This window comes from Buteo buteo, chromosome 4 (assembly GCF_964188355.1).
Source record: "Buteo buteo chromosome 4, bButBut1.hap1.1, whole genome shotgun sequence".
Classification (NCBI taxonomy): Eukaryota; Metazoa; Chordata; class Aves; order Accipitriformes; family Accipitridae; genus Buteo; species Buteo buteo.
In genome coordinates, this window is record NC_134174.1 from 60,324,472 (window position 1) to 60,346,753 (window position 22,282).

The following is a 22,282-nucleotide window of genomic DNA, read 5'->3' on the forward strand; positions in this document are numbered from 1 at the left end:
GGGGAGACTGCGTTGCTGAAGTACCCTCAAGTGTATGCATTTGCTATGCTTAAATAGGAGTGAATAAAACGCATAACCAGACTTAGCTTTCTAGTTATAGTGATGCATCCCAACACTAAATAATCTAAATTAGTTCTTTCATGTTAACAAATGCTATCACATCTACTTTGGATTTTTTTGAAGTGTGTACTGCCATTACAGTCAGAAGGCCTGAGTTAGAAAACTTGGGAAAGAAAGAAAGAAAGAAAAAATATTTAATTATAATCATCATTTTCAGCTCCCTGTTATCTCTCATTGTATGATATCCACTTGGTATCTATGTCCAAGGATTTCCCTTGATGAGAGGGCAGGTATGTTAACTAATGAGGAAAATTCCAGAAGCATTTTGTTTCATAAAGGTTTATACTGTTGGAGGGCATGTTGTATAGCCCTTTTTGCTTCTTGTGTTTTTGCAGAGGATGAGTGTACCAACAGACTTCTTCCTTGTTACTTTTTATAAAGATAAAATTAGTAGACAAGAATAATATTTTCAAACTTCGATCTATTTAGAAAATGTCAGTGGTGCCAGCCACAAAATGTAACTTTGATTCCCAGGCTTTTAATTCCCAGACTGGAAGCAAGCATGCAGTCCCCAGACAGGGAAGCTGGAAGTGTGGGTAGTCCTGGGAATGGAATCTCTTCAAACAGATATTGCTGTCGACTGTTACAAAATAAAGTCTTTTCTGTGCTTTCAGATTGACTCACAGTTAATGGTCAGCAGTATTACGGAACTGTTTAAAGTTGTGTATGTGTACAAACAGGACTGTGAATTCTTAAAACACAGATATATAGCAGAGGCAGATTCAGGAACTGCATCATCATGTAACAATTGAAGCATCATATAATATGGAACACCAGTGCATTCGGAGCTCTACTTCATTATTAGTGAATCTTTATAACATAAGTATATAACATTTGCAAGCCATACTTTGCTTTGATACAGGCAGCACTAAAGATAAGAAAGCACATACCCTAATAAGGAGAAACTACACTGGATTTTTAAAACAGCTCAAGATAGGTTGGAATGTGGTGCTTAATTGAATAAACGTAAAAGAATTGCTTTGTTCTTTTACGTTGTTTTATAATAAATTCTTTCAAAATAAATTCTTTCCATTCAAGGATGATAAGGAGTTATGATAATGATGCCATTACCATAATTTTAGCATGCTGGTTCTCCTGCAAGAACAGTACAAGGATGACAATGGTGACATGTCCTCAAACTGTTCTATCCTGAAAGAAGAGGTTTTCCTGTTTTTTTGTTTCAGAACATAAAGCATTAAACTCTGTAGTGTCAGGACCATTATGTGATAAAATATCTTAGCTGTGCAACTATAGGCATTGTTTTTACTTTTCTGGTTTTGTATAAATTTTTTTGTTAAAGTTCTGATGTATTTTCCACAATTCAGTATGCTTGTGCTGTTTCCGTGCTTGCATCCATTCTCTTTGTTCTAATTGCCATCCAGTAGAAAATATTTAAGTTGCATTAAAATTGATGATGGTTATGGAGCTCTTGCTTATTTTTCCTGTCTTGTTCTCTAGTTGAAGAAAGGATCTTCTGTCTCTTGATCTTAAATATTCAGTAAAACTTGAAATTAATATTGATACTTTTTTCCTGTGTCTCACATTTGATAAGACTTTCGGTGTGCAGAATTAGAGTAAGAAACCTTTTCAATTTTTCAACGTATAGCTGTCACAAGGGAGTTTTCAGTGGATGGAATTAGAGAATTGGATAGATGAATGGAACAAATTTTTCTGAAGTGCTCAGTTCAAGTCTTACGCCTTCATTTCATTGGCGGATGAAGTGAATATTAAATAATTAACAAAGCACTTTTTGAGATCCCTCAAAATGAACTGCACTGCATAGCAAGATAAAAAGCTCACCTTCTGAATTGACCAGTGATTTTAGCATTATTCATTCTGGGGTACTCAGGATAAAGGCATCTGAAAAGTGCAAGGTATGCGTCATGGAAATATAAAATCCTGAAGTTGAACATGTACTATGTACGAAGTAGTAAAATGATTTCATAGGCCATTTTCTGAATTTAATTCTCTTAGAAACAAGCTCTAATCAAAGGTGATTCCATAGGGGGGGAGTACTTTGGTAACATCTCTGGTGACTCATAAAATGTGCGTTTTCCAACTCATTTTGTAAACCTTTCTGCTCAACAAAAAACTTTTAGGTGCTTTGGAAGTTTGACTCTTATTCTTGGAGCTCTAGTTTGTGTAAAAACATGGAGCCGTGTGGACGTGCAGGAGAGAGTCAGAAGAGTTCCTTTGATCACAGTCTTGGAAACTTGTATCTTGATCCAAGAAACAGAAAAGGCTGAAGATAAACTGTGTTAAAATCATACCAGTACTACTCTGAAGAGGGCTCACAGTATGAGGAAATTGATTTTGGAGACAGAAGGATACTTTTTTTTCCCCTCTTGCAGGTGTACTGTAGGAAAGGTTTAGGGTTAGAATTAAAACAGCAGGATCTCAGTTGGGAGGATGGTGGTAATTTCATTTTAGGAAGACTGATTTGGACTAAATTCGCAGGTTTAAAATGCTTGCAAGCATTTTGCATATAATTGCTTTTATTTTGAAACTCCAATATATGAGGGGGAGAGGTATCCATTAGGTTGTTTGCAGGAACAGCTATAAGATGCATAATGTTTTATAAGTTCATGTGAATAAAAAGTTTCAGTGAGCAATTTGAAGGTATTTTTCTGTTGACTGGCTAATAGTTATTCCAATACCTGATACATTCGTTTAGAAAAACATTTTACTGTTGTCTCTGACTAGATGGGACAGTTGTATACAGTGTGCATAGACTAGTACGGTGTTAGATAACAGCATCCCCATTTTAATGCAGTTTTTAAATGTCAACTTTCTGTTCCTTAAGATTTTCAGAAAAGGCCAAGATAAGTGAATTTCTTTTGGGTTTGGGTTGTTGGTTTTGTGGGGTTTTTTAATGGTCTTTCAGAACTTGTCTTCATGCATTCTTTCTTACGCTGTAATGTGTTATGTTTAAAGCTATAGAGCACTTATATGTTCTTTGCTTTCCATTTGTATAATTTTATTTGTGAAGTATTACTGAGGCAAACTTTGTGTAATTTATAGATTTGGATTGGTGAATATTAGTTTTATAGTTTGAGTTGAAAAAACTAGATGCTTGACACATACCTGAACACCTCTTGATCAGGTCACTGTTCTGCAGATCTGCATCTTGCATTTGTGATACCACATGTACATGTGCATAGGGAGAACAGCTTGGAAACTGGATGGCTAGTGCAGGGGGAAATTAGTAATTGCCCACATCACATCTAATGTTTGAATAAACAGCAGTTGTTGCTCTCTAGAGCATAAACCTACATGACACGCAAGCATCAGTTACCCTTTTCTTAAAACCATTATGTACCCTGTATATAATGTGCAATGGTACTGCCATGGTTATTTCTCTCAAAACCTGTAAGCAACTGCCAGTAGTTTTTTGAAATATCTAATTTTGTCACTAGCATAGTAAAAAAAAAAGAAACCAAAACCAAACACATCCCCCACACCTCCCAAAACCATACTTAGCAAAGATACGTACGTATTTGTTGGCCAGTATGAATCCAAAAATAACAGGTGAAACACGGACCCAATAGGAAGATGTTGCAAAGAGCAAATCCCATTTGAAGCATTGCCTTTATCAGGCAGGGATATTAAAAGCACAATTTTTATATCCTTAGGAAGAGAACAGAAGAAAAATAGCAGAGGTTTTTGGTAGATGAAGACATTCTTTCTCTCCTTCTCTTGCTCTGTTTTTTCATTGGTTTTTTTTTTTTTCTTTCCCATGGCAAGTGAACTGGACTAGGGGGGGAAAGCAGGGTTGGTTTGTTGATTTCTTTGTTTTATAAAACATTCCCAAAGTGTCTTTTTTTCATGTGTTTTTATACATACATTTTTAAAAGTTTCAGGGACCCAGGAAGGTGATGTTTTATGGATAGCAATGGCAGGCACTCATCAGGTGTGGGCACTGATGTTGGAAGGTGGAAAACTACCAAAGGGAAGGTAAGCAACTGTAATAAGAGACATGTGAAATTGCTGTTTGTCTTGATAAACAGCTTTCAAATCCCAAAGAGAGAGATAATCAAATTAAACTAAAAATAATTTTTCTTGACTGTACTTAGCTTGAAGCTTGCTGCTTCTGTTCAGCTTAAAAAGGCGTGTGTCCTTTAAAGTCCGCCTGCTTTTTCCCACATCTGTTAGAGAAATGAAAGATGCTACTTATGCTATAAAACTATGACTTGGTAAGGTACATTCATATAATTGAATGTTACTTTTCATTGCATTTGCTGAATTGTCTAGTGATGAATGATATACTAAGGTGAAATAAAAGTTAGCACAAAGGCATTGAATAATTCCTTGTGCTGTGGTACAGTTGGTTTTATAACTCAGAAGTGCTTGTCCTGTAGTTTCTGTTTATGCATAGTGTCTGAAGTATTTCAAACTCACTCTTGAACTTGGGTGCTATTTGCCTTTAGTGATTTAAAGAAAGGAGTCTGCCTTCGATTCGCTGGGAGTGGAAATGAAGAGAACAGAAACAACGCATACCCGCATAAGGCTGGCTTTGCACAGCCTTCGGGTATATCTCTGGCTTCTGAGGAACCATGGAACTGCCTTTTTGTAGCAGATAGCGAGAGCAGCACTGTGCGAACCATCTCTCTGAAAGACGGAGCAGTGAAGCACCTTGTAGGAGGAGAGAGAGATCCATTGGTAATCACTTCAAACTTCCCCACACTGCCCTACTAATTTTCCTCAAGCCTGACCTGGAGGAACCACTTTTGGGGTGAGAGGGTAAATCAGTTTCCGTGGCCATCAATTTCTTAACTTCACTGCTTGGAATGCAAATGTGTGCCAGTTGTGACACTGAGGTTGTAGTGCAGATTGTTGCTCCTCAGATAACAAATTACTTCACTTATTTTTAAAATAGCCAACTTGATTCAGCATTGTGTGGTCATTAAAGCCAGCTAGATTCGTACTGAGAACTTAAATGTGAGAGTTTCCATTTCCATTGTTAGCATCCTCACTTCCCAGTTTTCAGTATCCTTGTTTTGAAGTTGTCTTGATTATTTTTTTTTAAAGTCAGTGAATTTCCATTTAATTACAATCATTTAAATTCATGTCAACATTGAATAATCAAATGTATTAATTTAATAAAATACTTTTTCAGAATTTGTTTGCCTTTGGTGATGTGGATGGAGCGGGCATAAATGCAAAGCTGCAGCATCCCTTAGGAGTAACGTGGGACAAGAAAAGAAAACTGCTCTATGTGGCAGATTCCTATAATCATAAGGTAAGCATAGAGTAGCTTGATATATACAGGCTTTGCAATTTTTACTACTACGAAGGATTATTTCAGGAACATACAAAGATTGTGCTTGGTGCAGTTAAGCTGAGGAAACAAATGATATGAGTTCCTTTGTGGGTTCTTTTTCTTTTCTTCCTTCCCTTATGGGTCCTTCTCTTTACCGTTGTTTTGCTGTCACATGCTGCTGTGTTGATATGATGGTCCTTTAGGGAAGGTGAATTTGAAGTGCCAAGTTACAGTTCAGTCTAAAGACCCTTTCCTTATATCTTCCCAAAGATGCTGAACTACAGCAAAAGAGCTGGGAGTGCTTAGTCAGGAATACTGTAGGTTTGACAAAACTGGGAGAACTAGAGGACTTGCTTTTCCCTTAAAAAAGCCACCCAAGTTTTGAGAAGAAGTATTGTGGGTTGCCTCCATGGAGGTCTGAGATGAGAGATTGTTTTGTGTGATTGTTCTTACGTGATGTTGTATAGGCTTCCATGTCTAGAAGGTTGTTAATTGTACATTGATTAAATGCATTAAAAGAAAAATAATTTGTTTTAATTTGAAGAATAAAGTATATAACACTAAATGTTTATTGAAAATTATGTGGCAAATGAAATCTTGCTTCAGGTATTGTATAAAACATTATAAACTATTTTGCTATTAAAGAAAAAAAAACCCTTCATCTATTTTTAGGAAAAAAATTATACAGAAGTTAGCCTGCCAGTTTTGTTATGGTCTTACTATCTTGCAAATGTTTCCAGAAGGGCAACAAACATTAGAAAAACAAGCCATTCAGCATACTTTTATACCAGAGGGGTAGGTGCCTTCAAAATTATGAAAGGGAGCACTGAATAAAGACCAAAGAAAGAAGTGAAGTCCAGCAGGGAATGGGGGGTGAGGAAGATGGGACATGTCATTTGGTAAAGTATGATAACTTAGCTTCTAGGACACACACTTGGTAGCTAAGGTACTCTAAGTTAGTGCTGGTTTCTGAAAATGGGGCATAAGATAATGCAGAACTTCTAAATCCTGGTGGGGTTTTTTTCAGTAAAGTTTTTTTGTGTCTTTGTTTATCTTAGATTAAGGTCGTAGATCCCAAGATGAAGAACTGTGCTACCCTGGCAGGCACAGGAGAAGCAAGCGATGTTATTGGTTCCAGCTTTGCACAGTCAACTTTTAATGAACCAGGAGGTTTGTGTGTTGAAGAAAATGGCCGCTTGATGTATGTTGCAGACACAAATAATCATCAGATTAAAGTTCTGGATTTGGAAACAAAAATTCTTTCCATGGCAAGTAATACTTATTAAACAGGCTGATAATGGTGTTTCTTGATATGAATTACTATTACAGACTCTGGCAAGTGGTATAAAAATCATATAGCTTATAAACTTTTTGGGTACAGTAGCTATATTCACAAAATGTTTTGTGATGATCTGGCAAATAAACATTGCCTGTTAGCACAGTTGTTGAAAGCCTTAGTCTTTGGAAGGGCAACTTTTGCATGAAAACAGAAAGCGATATTCCTCTAGAAAAGAACAATACAGAAACATGAGTTATTAAAAAATAGAGCCCACTTTTTCAGTATGAAAAGCATTTCATGAGCACTATGTAAGAAGTGGAAGTTAAAATCGATTACGAAGTCCTGTAATTAAGCTGTAAGAGATGATTTAGGGAGGTCAGTGACTTAAAGCGGGATACATAGTGGGCTTCCAAGCTGTCGAATCAAAACCTCTGTCATAATTGAGCACTGTTGTATTTGCTTATAAACATGAAGGCAAATAAATTTGTACTCCTGTCTGTCTTACCATGGCACTATGTCTTAATGTTTTCATACACACACACACACACACACATATATATATATGATGTAATGGTCCAACTGTCTTGTATGTTTCTTGCATTTAATAGTACACAATCTTATTGTGTGTTTAAATTTTCATATCATATACCATGTTGGTGGCTTTTCTGGGAAATTATCCTTTACTTTAGTGTGCAATCTGCATGGTTAAAATCTTGGATTTTATTACTGAAGCATGCAATTTACCACCAGATTAGAAGAAAATGCCTATAAAATTTGTTTAAAGTAAAAATATAATGCAACTGTAACATTTTAGTTGCAGATTTTATGGTTTTAATAGTAAATATTATTTTTATTTGGATTAATCAGTTTTATCTTTTTCATTTTAAAAAAATCATTTTGTCCTTCCCTTTTTCTTTGTCATTGTAGTATTGTGGCACTCTGTCAGAAAGTTTGAGTCCAATAGCCATATTATCATGCGTTTAGTTTTCCTAGTCCATGTCAGCTTTGAAACTGCGATTGTGTTTTGAAAGCCTATTTGCTTTTGGTACAAATAAAAATAAATATTTTGTTTGATTTCTACTGATAGTTGCCTATCCTGAATCCGGAAGCATGTGATGTTCCAGATAACCTGCCTGTGCAAAAGGATAAAATAACAAACCTTCCAAAACTGCCTAAATCTGCACCAGTTCTTCAACTTCCTTCACTAACTGTAGCTCCTGGCCAGACAATTCGGTTTTTATTAAAGTTGACTCTTCCTCCAGATTCAAAACTGAATGAAGAAGCACCCAATTCCTGGTTTATCACAGCAGAAGGTAAAGTGCCTGTGTTGTTTTATCAGTTGAACAGGAGTGGGTAGGATACAAAGAGGGTTATATAATGATGTGCCTGCAATACAAGGGATCTCAGTCTGATGAATCAGTGTGTCCCTCCCAGTCCTGTGTTCCCATTTGACCTTGAGATGGAATACATGTTATTTAGAGTTGATACATTTAACAGCTGGCCTGTGAAGATTTAAAAAAAACACCTGATAGGCTGCTTTTTGCTTGAATTAATACATGCTGCGGGGTTTTTTTTGTTTGTTTGTTTGTTTTTTTAACTTTCTTGGAACAAGCTGCCAGTGAGGGTTTGCAGAGGTACTGATCCCCCTTAGATGCTTGCTCTCTCCACTCTGTCTCTATGATCAGCTTATCCCAGCCTGTCAGGGATGGAGTGAAGCACTTAACTTGTGAGAGAAAAGTAGCAATATGTTTATTGATGTAAAAGAGCGATTTAACAAGGTTTGATAGTAAATACCACAGTGGTTTAACATGATTTGATGGCAAGGTTCACTTGATACTTACAGCATAGAGGACAGGGTCAGACAAAACTGTCAGGAAGACCCTCCCATTAAGTCATGAGGTTCAGAAAGGACCCCTTGCTTTCTAAACTTCCCAGAGGGGAGTTTAGGTGCAGCTGGATCCACTCCTAGTCCCAGACTTGGTCAGCAGTTTATGTCTAAAGGACTATATGCATGCAATCAATCCTTTATATCACTTAGCTAAGATTTCAGAGTTTAGCATGCTATTAATCAATTACCCAGAATCTGTTGCAGCAAGAAATCTCTCAACCTACTTGAGGGGAGATCCTGGCATGCAGCCCACTGCCATGCAGGAGAGCTCAGTAGGCCCTGGGCTGTCCACTCTTTATGGAGTAAGATAATTGACTTGTAGTTCGTATTTGCATACCGACTACAGATGTTAGCTTCTTCCAGATTTGTCCAGCACTGTGGTTAGGTGGGCACATTGTTCGAACTAGCCCTTGGCTATTGTTACCTGTCTCCCCCAAATCCACTTTGAGCCAGGTGCAGCAATCATGACCAGACGCATCATTACGAGCACCACTGGTGGTTATCACTTGAGCAGGATTATGGGAAATACAGGCCAGGTCAGGTTGGGGTGAGCAGGGAGCACACCACCATGCAACCCTACTGTCTGTCTCTGGGAGAAAGCTCACCATGAAGCTGAAGCATATTCCTGAAAGAGATCCCTTTTTTTTTTGCTTTTGTCTCTTCCAAAAAGTATTTGAGGTACAATTATACCTAACCACTTTGAACCTATTTTGTTATCATTCATATGTGCATATTTCTGCTTTTAAAAGCAATCAACAAATACTGTACAGGCACTGCAATTTGTTTATATGCCTCATGATTTAAAGTAGTTTCTCATCCCAGTTTGTGCTTTTGGAGTACAAATATACTATTTCCAGGAGAGTCGGCACACTTTTTGGCCAAGAGAATCTCCAAATATTGTTGAAGTAAAGATATATGTGATAGCTTCAAGGGTTAGTAAAATTGGAGAACGTAAGCAACCTAAACTCAACAAGTCATTTCAAGTTCATAAACTCTAGAGCCAACTTTTAGGTGTTTTCTGAAAAATGCCAAAAAGAGCACTTTATCCATCTCACAGTAAAATACAGAGTACAGTGCAATGAGCTGGGTATATTTATTGTGCAGTTCAGTTCACATACTCTTAAATATTTAAATAAATGTGAAACTCAAGTTCTGTTGTAACAGTCAGCCTGAACATTGCTAAACTGCAGCAACCCACTTGTAAAACCAACACTTCTGTTTGGGAATGCCATAATTACTTTTTTTTTTTTTTTTTTGGTCCATGACTGGAAAAATCAGGAAGGAAATCTCCCCTAATGTTGCATATGGAAAGAAAGTCTAAGTTGTCCTATAGGTAGAATTAGTGTTTTCTGTAGGTTTCAGACATGGTGTTAAATATCCTAATGATAAAACTTGTTCTTCTTTTACAGATAATACCTGGTTGCTTCAAGGACAGTGTCTGTCTGGAGAAATAAAAGATGTTTCCTGTCAGATTATCATTCCCTTTCAGTTACCCAGGAGCTGTCTGTCAGCTGAAGCTATCCTTGCTGTCAAAGCGTGCCTCTACTATTGCAGCAAAGGTAGCAATGCCTGTATGATGAAAGGAGTCTCATTCAGTCAGCCTTTACAGATAGCTAGTACAAACCAAGGCAGCTTGACTCAAGTTGAACTGATACACGCTTTTTTAACCAACTAACCCAAAGCCAGCTGATTTCATACTTTATTTTACTATCCACCATTTTGTAGGAGAAAAACTTTTCTCCGTTGTTCATTTTCCTGGAGCTTATGACAAAGCTAAGCAACAATATGCTTGGTAAAATGAAGTAGAGTTCCCTACAGCTTAATGTGAAAATTTATCATCACAACCTCATTTCTTTTCATTACAGTAACAGCAATAATATTGTAATACTCTAGACTCTGTTGCCAATTGTGAATATGTTGGATGTATGCCATTCTAAGCAATGAGCAACAATTTTTAGAGTCCTTTTGAAAGAGCTGGTGTTACTTTGTGATGTTACTGTAAGAAGTTCTTTGCACTGTACATAATGTTAGAATAACTAGATCATTTTGGACTAACAGTTACAAATTCCTTTTGTGCCCTTATAAATTTTAATAGAATGTTAAAATGAATAGTTTCTTTCTCCAGGCTGTAAAAGAAGTATCTTGCTTATTTTTCTGTAATGGCATTTATGACACATGTATTTTGAAAATACATCTTAAACTAGGTGCAGCTCTAATTTTATGCAAACCAAGTGTTTTGCTTGACTAGATATGACCGCCTTATATGAAGTGCATAGTTTAATGGAGAAATTTCTGTGAAAGGAAGTGTTCAAGTTCCTACAGAAGAATTTCATGCTGATTTCTAACAAAGAATGTGCCTCTCTCTAATGTCTATATTTATAAAGAAAAAAAAACACACCACAAAACCATGCTGGAGTTTTTCTGATACATACCAATTTACATCTTATAGTAAGTGGTAGATAATGGTTGAATATCTAAACTGAAAAAATTAAATGTCAGCCATTTCAAGCAGGGTGAATCACTTCCTACTTTTATGATTTCTCTGTAAAGACTTGTCTGAATACTTCCATCTTGAAAATACATAATATTAAGAAGAATATTATACTCTTGAAGGCTGATTCAGAGTCTTTTGAAGTCAATGTTAATTCCCCTATTTGTAATAGTGGCCACTGAACCAGAACTATACATTTAATAATGGATTATTTGCATTCATGTTTAGAGGTTCTGAGCTTTTGCTAGGAAACTGGTAACCTAATCTCTGAGTAAGGTGCTTTAAAACTGTATTACCGAACTCTGTCTTTGGTGGTTAAGTGTTTTGCAAGTAAAATTCCTTCAATTTGCCATAGTAAGTAGCAGGAATACAGGAGGGGGTGCAAGTTTTTTACTTGAACTGAAAGCGTTTCCACAGTGCTTAAGTGGTAATTGGATAAGGCTCCGAGCACTGGTCATGAGGTTCGGTTCTGAGAAGATGACTTTGTTTTAAGTTTGAAGTTAGTATTTTTGCATATAATATACAGTAGTGAAAGAATTTTTATATAGTCTTTTCTAAAACAGTCACCATTGTTCATGACACCTCTAAGTAAATCCCCAGTATGGTTTGTTGTTGCTCTTTCTTACTTAAAGGCTGACTGAAATGTTGGTCATGAACCCGAGAGGCTTTTGTTTTAAGGGAACCGCATGGACTGGTGTGGTTTTTCCTTCCATTGAAATGCCAGTCTATCTGCAAGTTCTCTGTGGTACCAGAAATGGTTATTATCTCACCTGTCAGCAAGGCAAGGGCTGAGCTGTTATTTTTCTCGTGTTTGTTTTTTAAGCAGTTTTTCTAATTCAGTGTTTCAGCTCCTTTGGGTAAGCCTCTCAATTTTCACATGCCATTTTGAAGAAGGAGAAAGCTTTGCTACTTTGTTCACAGATTGCAAATGCCATTGGAAGTATGAAGGTAAAGAAACTGATTTGGGCTTTTACAACTCACTCTTTCAGAATTTTTTGTTTGTGTTTACTTTGGATAGTAGCCAGGAAATCTTAGATAAGCTTCCAACTAGCTCACAAATTTTCTGTTGCTTACTGAAAAAAAAAGCATTAGTTTCAGAAGTTCAGAATAACAAACCAAACTGTTACAGTTATCTTGAACATATAATTTAGCAGATTATTTTTTTTCTCTCATTTTCAACTAGAATTACATTATATTTGTCTATTTCAGTTGGATGAGATAATCAAATTCTGCCTGTATTCCAGTATTCAAAAAAAAAAAGTCAACAGATCTGTTTTCTTATTGACACTTTTTAATTTATGTATTGCTGTAGGGGAAAGTCTGTGTATTCTTAACTTTATTTAACTATAGTGTGTAGTGTTTAAATACAGTGTTGTAGATATGTTTTCTATCTAAACATACATATATAAATGTGTGTTTAAATGTCATACCCTTTTTGTTTTCAAGTTTCAAGACACACTCAAAACCACTATAAGCTTATGGGGAAAAGGCAATAGAAGGTAGTAGGAAAACTGTTGCATAAACTTCAAGCTGAAGTCCAGGAGCAAACTGTAAAGGACCTTTAAATATTTAGTTGTAGCCAAATTTTAAACAATTGTATTTCAAGGAAAACAGTTTCAGCTTTACTAGTGGAGAACAGGAATCTATCTGTTTGAACCAGTTTTTTCTTTGTCTTTTTAAGTCCATGTCTTGTGCCAGATGACTGAATCTTATATGAACTAGGGGAGTGGGGGGTGGTATACTATATCTGTGCTACTATTGCTCCTTCTACAAAGCCTCAGAGCATTCCTTGCTACTACACTGTAATAGCTTTATGCTAAAGGAGAGGCAGAAGGTGTGATACCATCTCAAAAAGACACACAGCCCACTATTTACAGAGAAAAGCTGTATGTCCCAAAATGCTTTCCCCTCACATCCAGTAAGTCCTAAACCCTTTACTTTGCAAGGGAGAGGTGCTTTTCCTGACTCATCTTAGTGGGTTTCACACAAGGACACTGCTCTAATCGTTCTCCTTCATCATCTTGGGAGCAGCTGATTCTCAGTGTGCTCCAGTTCTTGCTGATGAGGTTACTAGGTTTCTTCTGCTCCTCGCTCAGTCTGTGTTCACTGTGATTGGCCTTTGATCATACAGCCTAACGCTATGTTTTGTTTGTCCAAGGAATAGCATACTTTTATTCCTGGAGTCACTCCTTCTGTTTCCCTTGTGGTGTACAGACATTTGAATGTTCCATAATTAGAAAAACATGGGTTTTTAAAGCTTATGATGTTTAGGGATACTATTTCCATTGCTTCCTCCAGGGTTTACAGGATGCTCTTATAGAAAAGCCACAAGTGCCATAAATGTAACCACACAGGCAAACAGAATAGCATGTACAAGCTACAGAAATTTATTTCAGTTAAGTACCAGAAAGCATCTTCAAAATATGATTCAGAAAAATAGAAAATGTTACTACTCTGTCCAAACACTGATGAATCAGATACATTGATGACTGCTATCTCTTTGTACGGTAATTTAGTTTATTAGTGTTTCCTGATATAAAAATTCTAAGCAGGTTGCTATGGCTCAGCACTCCCAGATTTGTGTTTTACAGTAAAAGTATGTAATTCGAGGCCTTTTCAAAACATGTCTTTCTACTGACTTTAATAGGGTTTGCATCAGACCTTAATAAAGTAATAAATTACTAGAGCAAATCGCTAAAGAATATTGGTCATGGTTGTATTGTATAATGGAAACAAGTTCAGTGGCATTTGCAGTTTTTAGTTGTGTTTCCTTTTCTGAAGCAGCTTTTGGTTTTGAATGAATATATTAATAGTTTTGTGAGATATTTTCAGAAAATGTATTTAATTACAGTACAATATTCTTCATTAGACTAGGAAAAAGATAATGTGGTTTCCAAGAGGGAGCATAATGTGTTTTAATAGCTTTTTCATGTTGTTTGAATTCAGTAGTATCTTTCTGTAGTTTGTTCCCTCCTGTTGAAGGAAGGGTAGGGATGCTGGCTGTGTAAACCTATTGATGGGCACATATTTTATGCATACATTTTTAGTTGATTCCTTTTTGTGTTAGATGCTCACATGTCATTTTGGGCTTTTCTACTAGATGCAATTCTTCATAGTTCATGTTTTGCCTCTCATGTCTTCCACTTGTAGAGCGTTATGTTTGTATAATGCTGTGGTAATGTGATACAAAGCAAGTACAGACCAGATGAGTAATACATGAGAAAGTAATTTTATAGCATCATGTAAATGCCTTAGCTGCTTAGCCTGAGAAAAGGTGCATATGGCCTCCAGTAATGTATATATTCTTAAAGCACTTTTTTTATTCCAATGGGCAAATCTTGTAGCTCAAACCATGAGTAAAACTATTTCTTGTGAGAATGTCAAGAAAAACATATTCCTTATCTCTTGCTCAGAGGAGGGTGATGATCAGAATGAAGGGACTTTCCTTCTCATGCAGGGGCATGTCCTTCTGTTCCTTTAATTATTGACTATTTATTTTAGGAAATGGAGTTGTATTATTGACCACAAATTCTCTTGAATTTTTTATTCCTAACAAGGTTTTCTATATACATGGAAGCTTTAAATGTCTGACTTTGTAGAGTTATGAGTGATATATCTAGTATAAAATGGCTTATAGTTCAGCAGACAATAGCAGACATTTATGTACATTCGTAAGATCTGTATTTTTTTAAAATCACTGTTACTCATTAAGACTTACCTCAAAGACACATTGCAGCTAAACCCCCACATAAGTGTGTTCATAAACTTTGTATTGCAACTCAAAAGTAAGTTTTCTTCCTTGTATAATGTGCGAGAGATGCTGTGACACATTGTGTATGTGTCTCCTCCAGGCTGCAGTTGTGCTACCTGACAAGAATTTACCATGCACAGCAGCTTATCAACCACCCCCCAGTAACTCTCCAATCAAATCTGCCAGCTCAGTTGTTTATATAATCAATTAAAATTACTTATTTATGTTAGCAAAGATTTAGTATTTAGAATTAATCATTATAATTTTCATTTAAATCAGTTTGTCAGGTATTAGAGGAGCTTCTCTGTCCCAAGCAGGGAAAGTATACGAATGGTGACAATTAGTTGGAGACAGTTGTTGAAAATGTGAGACCTGGTTATTTCTTAATTAAACTACCACATCTGTCTTTGTATTCTACAACAGATCATGAATTTAGAAACTATATTTCTAATATTTTACATTCCATTATGTTCATATAACCAAATTTGACTACCAACTTCAATCAGAAGCAGCTGTTCTATATTTTATGGTTTTTGTACTATAATACGTAAAACCACTACTCTCGTTAAGGATTAGGATTCACTCCTGTTCAGAATTCAGCATGCCTACGATTGCGTTTCCAAGTTTATCTTAGTTTCTTTGTTATAATATTATGGGGGATTTTGATTAGGGTTTTGGGTCTATCTTTTCCTCCTGTAGTTTCCCCAAGAATGAAATGCAGCCAGTGTCTTGTTACCATGGAGGGATGCAAAGAGGGTAATTCCCTCCACCAGCTTCTTGTCCCACCCCTCCTTTAGGGCTGGGGATGTAAACAGCAAGTGCAATAGGGCTGTCCCATGTGAAGATAAGTTACCTGGTAGCTCACTCCAACAGGGTGCAAATGTGGTGAGGGTTTCAGGGTGAGCTACCCCATAACACTGATTCTCAAAATGGATAGACATCGTGCATACTGGCTTTCTGGGGTTACCTGCTTCCTAGGTGTACTTCTATTTACGACCTATAAAATCTTGCTCTGTAAAGAGGGGAAGAATTTTGCCCTTATTATTCCTGCAAAAATCTTCAATCAATTGATTAATTAGTATTCTTAAGATAACCTGGTAATAATTACTGGATTCTAGGACCTATCTGGATGCTCCCCCATGATTCTAGGTAGCATTAGAATTGTCCTCAGGTCAGCTTCATCAAGCTTTACACTGATGCAGCTACTGTCAAAATTTTTACCTTTACCTCTGGCCCTGTCCAGTGAGGTCCTGAAGTTGTTTCTAGATCTCCCAGAACATCCCATCAAACTTGAGTAGCCTATCCAGGGATTTTGATGGCTCTTGGGTTCAGGAAACTTTGATACTATAGATTAGATACATTGGCTATTATGTAATTTGCTGTCGTGTTGCAGATTGTGCTTAATTATTATCAGAGTGTAACAGATTTTTGTTGCAGCTGAAAAGCTGGAAACCTTGGATATAACTTAAGGAGTGTTGTGTAGCTGTAATTACTTATTGCTTAATGTACCTCTTTGTTGGTCCATTGCTTTCAAGCATGCCAGAGAACTTTGTGCAATTGCAGGCCCTAGGGCTAAGCAAAAGAATTGCAAGTATTTTTCAACTCTTGCCTAGTTCCTTTGAAACACTGACAATTTTGAGCTAAAGAAATCCCATTTGTAAAAAATCTGTTCATAAGTCTACCTTAATTTAATGCTCTGTACTCAACCAATGCCTCAGCAGAGCAATATTCCACACTGTATTATTTCCCCTTTTGACTAAGTATTGAGAAACTCAACCCATCTGGCAATTGTCAGGCTTCATAGAAAGCAAGACAATGATCCCAAATTTGATCATACATTCATGTTTTTAAAAAATAAGAGCTTGTTTTTCAAGCTTTTGATTAAACTGAAATAGCTGGGTTTGGATCGTACATTAAAGGAATCTGTCCCAAGAGTTGCCTATATCAGATTGCTGGCTTCCAGATTTTAATAATTTTGAATTGATAGTAAAGTGGAGGAACAGAATTGCTAAATGTTTTATATTTTGAATATTTAACTTCAAAACTACCCAATTTCACTTTTAAAGGAGAATTAATACAATTAAAACTTTCTCTTCTATAAATCATTACCATTGATGTAACATTAATCATTGTATCATTAAAACCTGTGATGGATCTATGTGACTTTATAAAGAAATTAATAAAGAAAAATAAGGTAGTTATAAAACTGCGACTGGGTGAAATCCAGGTGCTCCAAGGTTAGTGGCAAATATTGTTAGGGCCAGTAGTTTAGCCCAATGTGACAGAAATTCTTTGTCTTCATTACATCCTGATGGCTGAAGGAAAAAATCAGTGCCTTCCATAATAATACTTGAAAGTGTATCTTTACAGAAATGCTGGAGTACTGGTTGAAATATGGTATTTGACCTTCATGGTTTGCAAGTTTCAGGGGGCTTTAATTCTACTAATTCTACTAATTCTGAAACTGTGAAGAGTTTTCATTCTCCTCCATGTTTTTTAATTAAGTTGATATTAAGGTGCTTTTTGTTCAAGCTACTCTTCTTGCGAAGTACTTTAAAATGTTTTTTTTTCTCAATCTTGTGACCTTACTTCTGAAACTAACCTCTTTTGTGCACTTCAGAACAAACTGAGCAAGGAGATTTCAAACAGCTTGCTGAAATTGTGATATGAATGAGATGGAAGGTAAAACATTCATTGATCTAAAAGGGCAGGGGTAATGCTTCTTGATATTTGAGGGGTGGAGAGTTGGTCTTTGGTTTGGGGTTTTTTTCCCCTGTTCTACAGATCAGCAAAGATTCTTTAAATGGCAAAAGGTTGTGTAGAGGCGGCTAGGAAGGGCCAGGTTCTTTCACTGTGAAACCATATAACTTCATCTAGGTTCTGATTCTGGGATGTCTAAAAATCCCAGCAGTATAATACTAGTGAAGAAAGTTGTGTCTGAGCATTTAACACCTTAATAAATGTCTCCATATGGTTTAAGGGGAAAGATGAGGATTTTTTTTTCTTCCTTGAGAACTTCAGTGTTGCTTTGTGGACATTGGAATATTTTTGTCTGCTCTTTGAGATACTAAACCTCTGGTTTTCCATTACATGTGATGCAAAGCCTTTCAAATATCTGAACATTTAAAAGATGTGTTTTATATTTGTTGCTACAAAATATGCAAAGAATTAAAACTGAAGGCACTTCATCTACAGCTGATGTAGATTGTGTAAATTCTTCACATACAGCATTGCATAATAGCATTCTTAACGATATTCATGGATTATGATCCTTTTTAAATAAAAGGTAAATGTCCTGTAATATTATGAGAACAAATAAATACACTGTAGAAGAAATGTCAGCCTCAGATATCAATTCAACAAATAAACAGTGATTAAAGAATGTACTCTTTTCTCCTGTGAAACCTCTTTCTCCTTGTAAAGCTTTTTCATGGAAAAATAAACATTAAAAATTTTATCTTTTCTTTCAAGTCTGCGTTTGTCTGTCAATCTTTATATGAACATAGATGTGGAAGTTATGAAATGCATCTGCTGTAGGGGTTGATTAAAATCCTTTAATTAACAAGTACTATTCATTTCACACTCCCTTTCCCACAGGGCTCTGCAGTCATGGATGTCAGCCGGCCATTCAGTGACCTGAGGGTTGGTAAAACAGCATACAGTCATGAGGACTCCCCAGCTTCAAGGTTACCCAGTGGTCTGAAAACAAGAGATCTGGTTTTATTCCATTTCTGCACATGAGAGAGATGAGAAATGGTGTATTGCATGAGTCATAAACTGACTGCTTGTAGCCTTCAGTTTATTGCAGAGATCTGAGAGTAAGCTTAGCTACTGGAATAGATCTCGCTGGATTGAGCTCCACTTTGAAGCACTGTTTGTTAGCCGTATTACTGAGGCTAAACTGTGCCAGAGTTTGCAGTATATGGGGGCCTGTTTAATGATTATGGTTGAACTATATTTTAACAGCAGCTTCTAAAAAAATATAGTTGTTTTGTTACAATTGTTTTACTTGAATAACAGTTTTGCAGCTTTGACTAGGACATACGTATACAGAGTACTAATACAGGCTTCTTGTGTGTACCAGTACAACCGAGGACCAATACCAACATACCTACAAAGATAATCCCTTATTTATGCTGCTCATCATGTTTTTATTGATACAATGATTTATCTGTAACGAAAGCATCGTGTGCCAAAAATTCTGGCATATCTACTAGAGGTGAGCCCCAGCAATAGTAGTGTAGCTATGTTGATTTCCCTGCCCCTCCCCTTGCTAAAGATTATTCCTCATGTCTATTCAAATATTTAAAACATTTATACATACTACTTATAAAACTCAGCTAACTTTCTTTGATTTACATCCAAATTAAATATATTCAGCTTAGCCTGATGCAATAAGTCTGAATTTGACAGACATTCAAACAAATTTATTTTTTCAATTTCTGTGTCTTGTTATAAAGTGCATCTAAACCTTCTGCCAAGCCTAACTCATCAAGCTTAGGCAGGGTCTCATCATCTCTCAGCATCTTAGTGAGCATTTGCCTCAGATCACAAAGCTGAAAGTTTACTTGCATTCAGTCATCAACTCTGAAATGACACCTTCACCCCCAGCTTTTATCGAAGTATTCTTAAAACAATGAGCCTGTATGTACACAGACTTGTACATTTTATGTGCAAACAAATCTATAATGCTTATGGGTATAATGGCATTTGTGTGACTGCACTGGACTTGCACATTTTGCTAGAAGCCAGGGAGGCGCTGCCCAGTAGAGATTTCTGTGGTCACAAACTCACTGCTCTAGGAAACAACCAATTAGGTTGTTTTAAAAGGCAAGGGAAAGGAGCCTTTCATGTGAAATTTGCTAGCTATTTGTTATTCCAAGAGATTCTGCAGTCTCCTGCCAAGAGGAACTTATCCACAGATTGGGTAGATGGGACTTTAAACAGCTTCTCTCCCTGCCCTGTCCTTCCCATCTGAAGTAGTTTGCTGTGGCTGTTCAAAATAATGATCCTGCTGCCTTATCTGAATTTCATCTTTTCTGCCTGTGACCCTGGTATTTCGTGCACAAAATCCCACCAGAAACTGAAAACGATACCTGATGACTATTTTATGTGCTGCTGTGTGTAGTAAAATTCTACCCTCACCGTAACTGGGCTTTCTAGAGCTGGTTTGCTCTCCTTTGCCCTCTTCCTTAAGCACAGAAATCAAAACAGAGGTGAGGATTTCAGCCTTCCAAGTGTACAAGAGTAGCTTTTTAAAGTATTGCTACAGCAGCACATGTTGTTTCTTTTTTTGGAAAAGCATTAGCAAGTTGTAACCCTTAGTCAGATGTCTCCATAGTTTTCCTATCTCGGGCGTTTCCTTAAGCAGAGTATTGTGGGCTTACCAGTGCTCAGAGCTCTTAACAACAGGCTGTAAATGGTGGGTGTATTTTCCAAACACTGAACAAAGCTGCACTATTAAGGAGTGGTTAGATATTAATTAAGAGGTTCCTTCAGTAAAACCAAATATTTAGTCAAATTACCCTTGTGCTGTATATTCACTTGTGAATTCCATCCACCATGAAACTGCAATGTTGGTTTTGATCTTTGAAGCTATCGTTGCAATTATTGTCCTTAAGAACTGAAAAGTTGTTCTAACATCATCTTTATTTACTAATGAGAAGGCAGCGCATCAGGTTTAATTTGTTCTTTATTGTTGTGGTTTAAGCCCAGCCAGCAACAAAGCACGACGAGGCCACTCTCTCACTCCTCCCCACGGTGGCATGGGGAGGGGAAAATAAACCGAAATGCTCGTGGGTCGACACAAGGACAGGGAGGGATCACTCGCCAGTTATGGTCATGGGAAAAACCCAGGCTCAACTTGGGGAAAAAATCAATTTAATTTGTTACCGATCAAATCAGAATAGGATAATGAGAAATAAAACCAAACCTTAGAACACCTTCCCTCCACCCGTCCCTCCTTCCCAGGCACAACTCCACTCCTGATTTTCTCTACCTTCTCCCCTGCAGCGGCGAAGGGGGACAGGGAATGGGGGTTGGGGTCAGTTCATCACACGTTATTTCTGCCGCTTCATCCTCCTCGGGGGCAGGACTCCTCACTCTTCCCCTGCTCCACCATGGGGTCCCTCCCATGGGAGACAGTCCTCCACGAACTTCTCCAACGTGAGTCCTTCCCACGGGCTGTAGTTCTTCACGAACTGCTCCAGCGTGGGTCCGTTCCGTGGGCTGCAGTCCTTCAGGCACAGACTGCTCCAGCGCGGGCTTTCCCATGGAGTCATGGCCATCTTGGGGGGCATCCCCCTGCTCTGGCGTGGGGTCCTCCCCGGGCTGCAGGTGGGCATCTGCTCCCCTGCTCCCCTCCATGGGCTGGGGGGGGACAGCCTGCTGCCTCACCACGGGCTGCGGGGGCATCAACCTCCTGCCCCTCCTTCCTCACTGACCTCGGTATCCGCAGGGGGTTCCTCTCACATTGCACTCCTTTCTCCGCTGCAGGTTCCCCTTCTGAACTCTGTTCTCCCAGAGGCGCTACCACCATCACCGATGGGCTCAGCCTGGGTCAGAGGCGGGTCGGGCTTGGAGCCAGGGAAGCAAAGGTCTGAACCCATCTGAGGTGAGAGCGCAGAAGCGTGACGTGTTTTAAGCAAAGCAAAGCAGAGTCAGCAGTTTAATGGCCAGCAGCAGGCGTAAGCAGTCGTTACATCGAGGCCTCTGCACTTTCCCTCCCTCTTCTTACACACACTGACATGCTCATGACTTGCCTAAAGCTGTGATTTTTTCCATGTTTTTATCTGAGGTTGATACCGAAAAGCAGAGATCACTAAGAATGAGAGAGGTAACTGGTTTTTTCAGAATCTTAAGACGTTGAGCAAATGGAATCGCAGGAGAGAATATAAAATTGAAATGCGCCAAGCAGTGCGTGGGAGCATCAATGCCTAAATGGCAGTTAAATCCAAGGGAAATTTGCTGGGGGCTACTGAGAAACCTGTCATTTAAATTTTTCTCTCCTTTATGCAGTTGAGTGAAGAAGATGGATTTAATTAACATTTTTGTCGTGCTCTTAGCAGTGGAAGTGCTATAAAGTGCTGTTGTTATCACAGACTCAAATCACAGGAGGTGGATGTGACAGAACTTCTTAGACCATATGAGGAAGGTGCAGAGAATGTACTGGGATACTCAGAAATGGAGTCCCTAGTAAAGAGTGACAAAATTTGCCTCACGAATTCACTGGTAAGTGTAAAAACGAAACATTTACTGAGTCATAAGAGGATTATTTATGAATTTAAACTAGCAGGAGATTAAAATTTTTTATTTACTTGAGGATGCTGAACAGAAAGGTTCTCTTTCCCATAGGCTTAAGTTACATGGAAATGCATAAAATACGGGAAAAATACAGAGCTTTACCAAGAGAAGTGAAGTAGGATAGATGCTATATTTTATATAGAATTGTAAACATCTTTTTTCTAATATACAGCAAGCTTGCTGATTTTAAA

The 22,282-nt window shown here is 37.5% G+C and overlaps 1 protein-coding gene across 2 annotated transcripts in view; it reads left to right on the forward strand.

Annotated features, from left to right (window-relative positions):
* The window catches only part of NHLRC2 (NHL repeat containing 2), a 38,432-nt gene extending 19,605 nt beyond the window's left edge, over window positions 1-18,827 (forward strand). Inside the window, exons 6-12 of one of the 2 annotated variants that reach the window (XM_075026444.1) lie at window positions 3,975-4,074; window positions 4,548-4,779; window positions 5,237-5,359; window positions 6,439-6,648; window positions 7,747-7,972; window positions 9,957-10,106; window positions 18,387-18,827. In XM_075026444.1, coding sequence (XP_074882545.1) covers window positions 3,975-4,074; window positions 4,548-4,779; window positions 5,237-5,359; window positions 6,439-6,648; window positions 7,747-7,972; window positions 9,957-10,106; window positions 18,387-18,424 — 1,079 coding nt within the window. In that variant the 3' untranslated portion in view covers window positions 18,425-18,827. Of the gene's footprint in view, window positions 1-3,974; window positions 4,075-4,547; window positions 4,780-5,236; window positions 5,360-6,438; window positions 6,649-7,746; window positions 7,973-9,956; window positions 18,260-18,386 lie in introns of those variants that run through there. The other variant, XM_075026443.1, reaches the window with a different exon arrangement.
* Window positions 18,828-22,282: the final 3,455 nt, after the last annotated feature.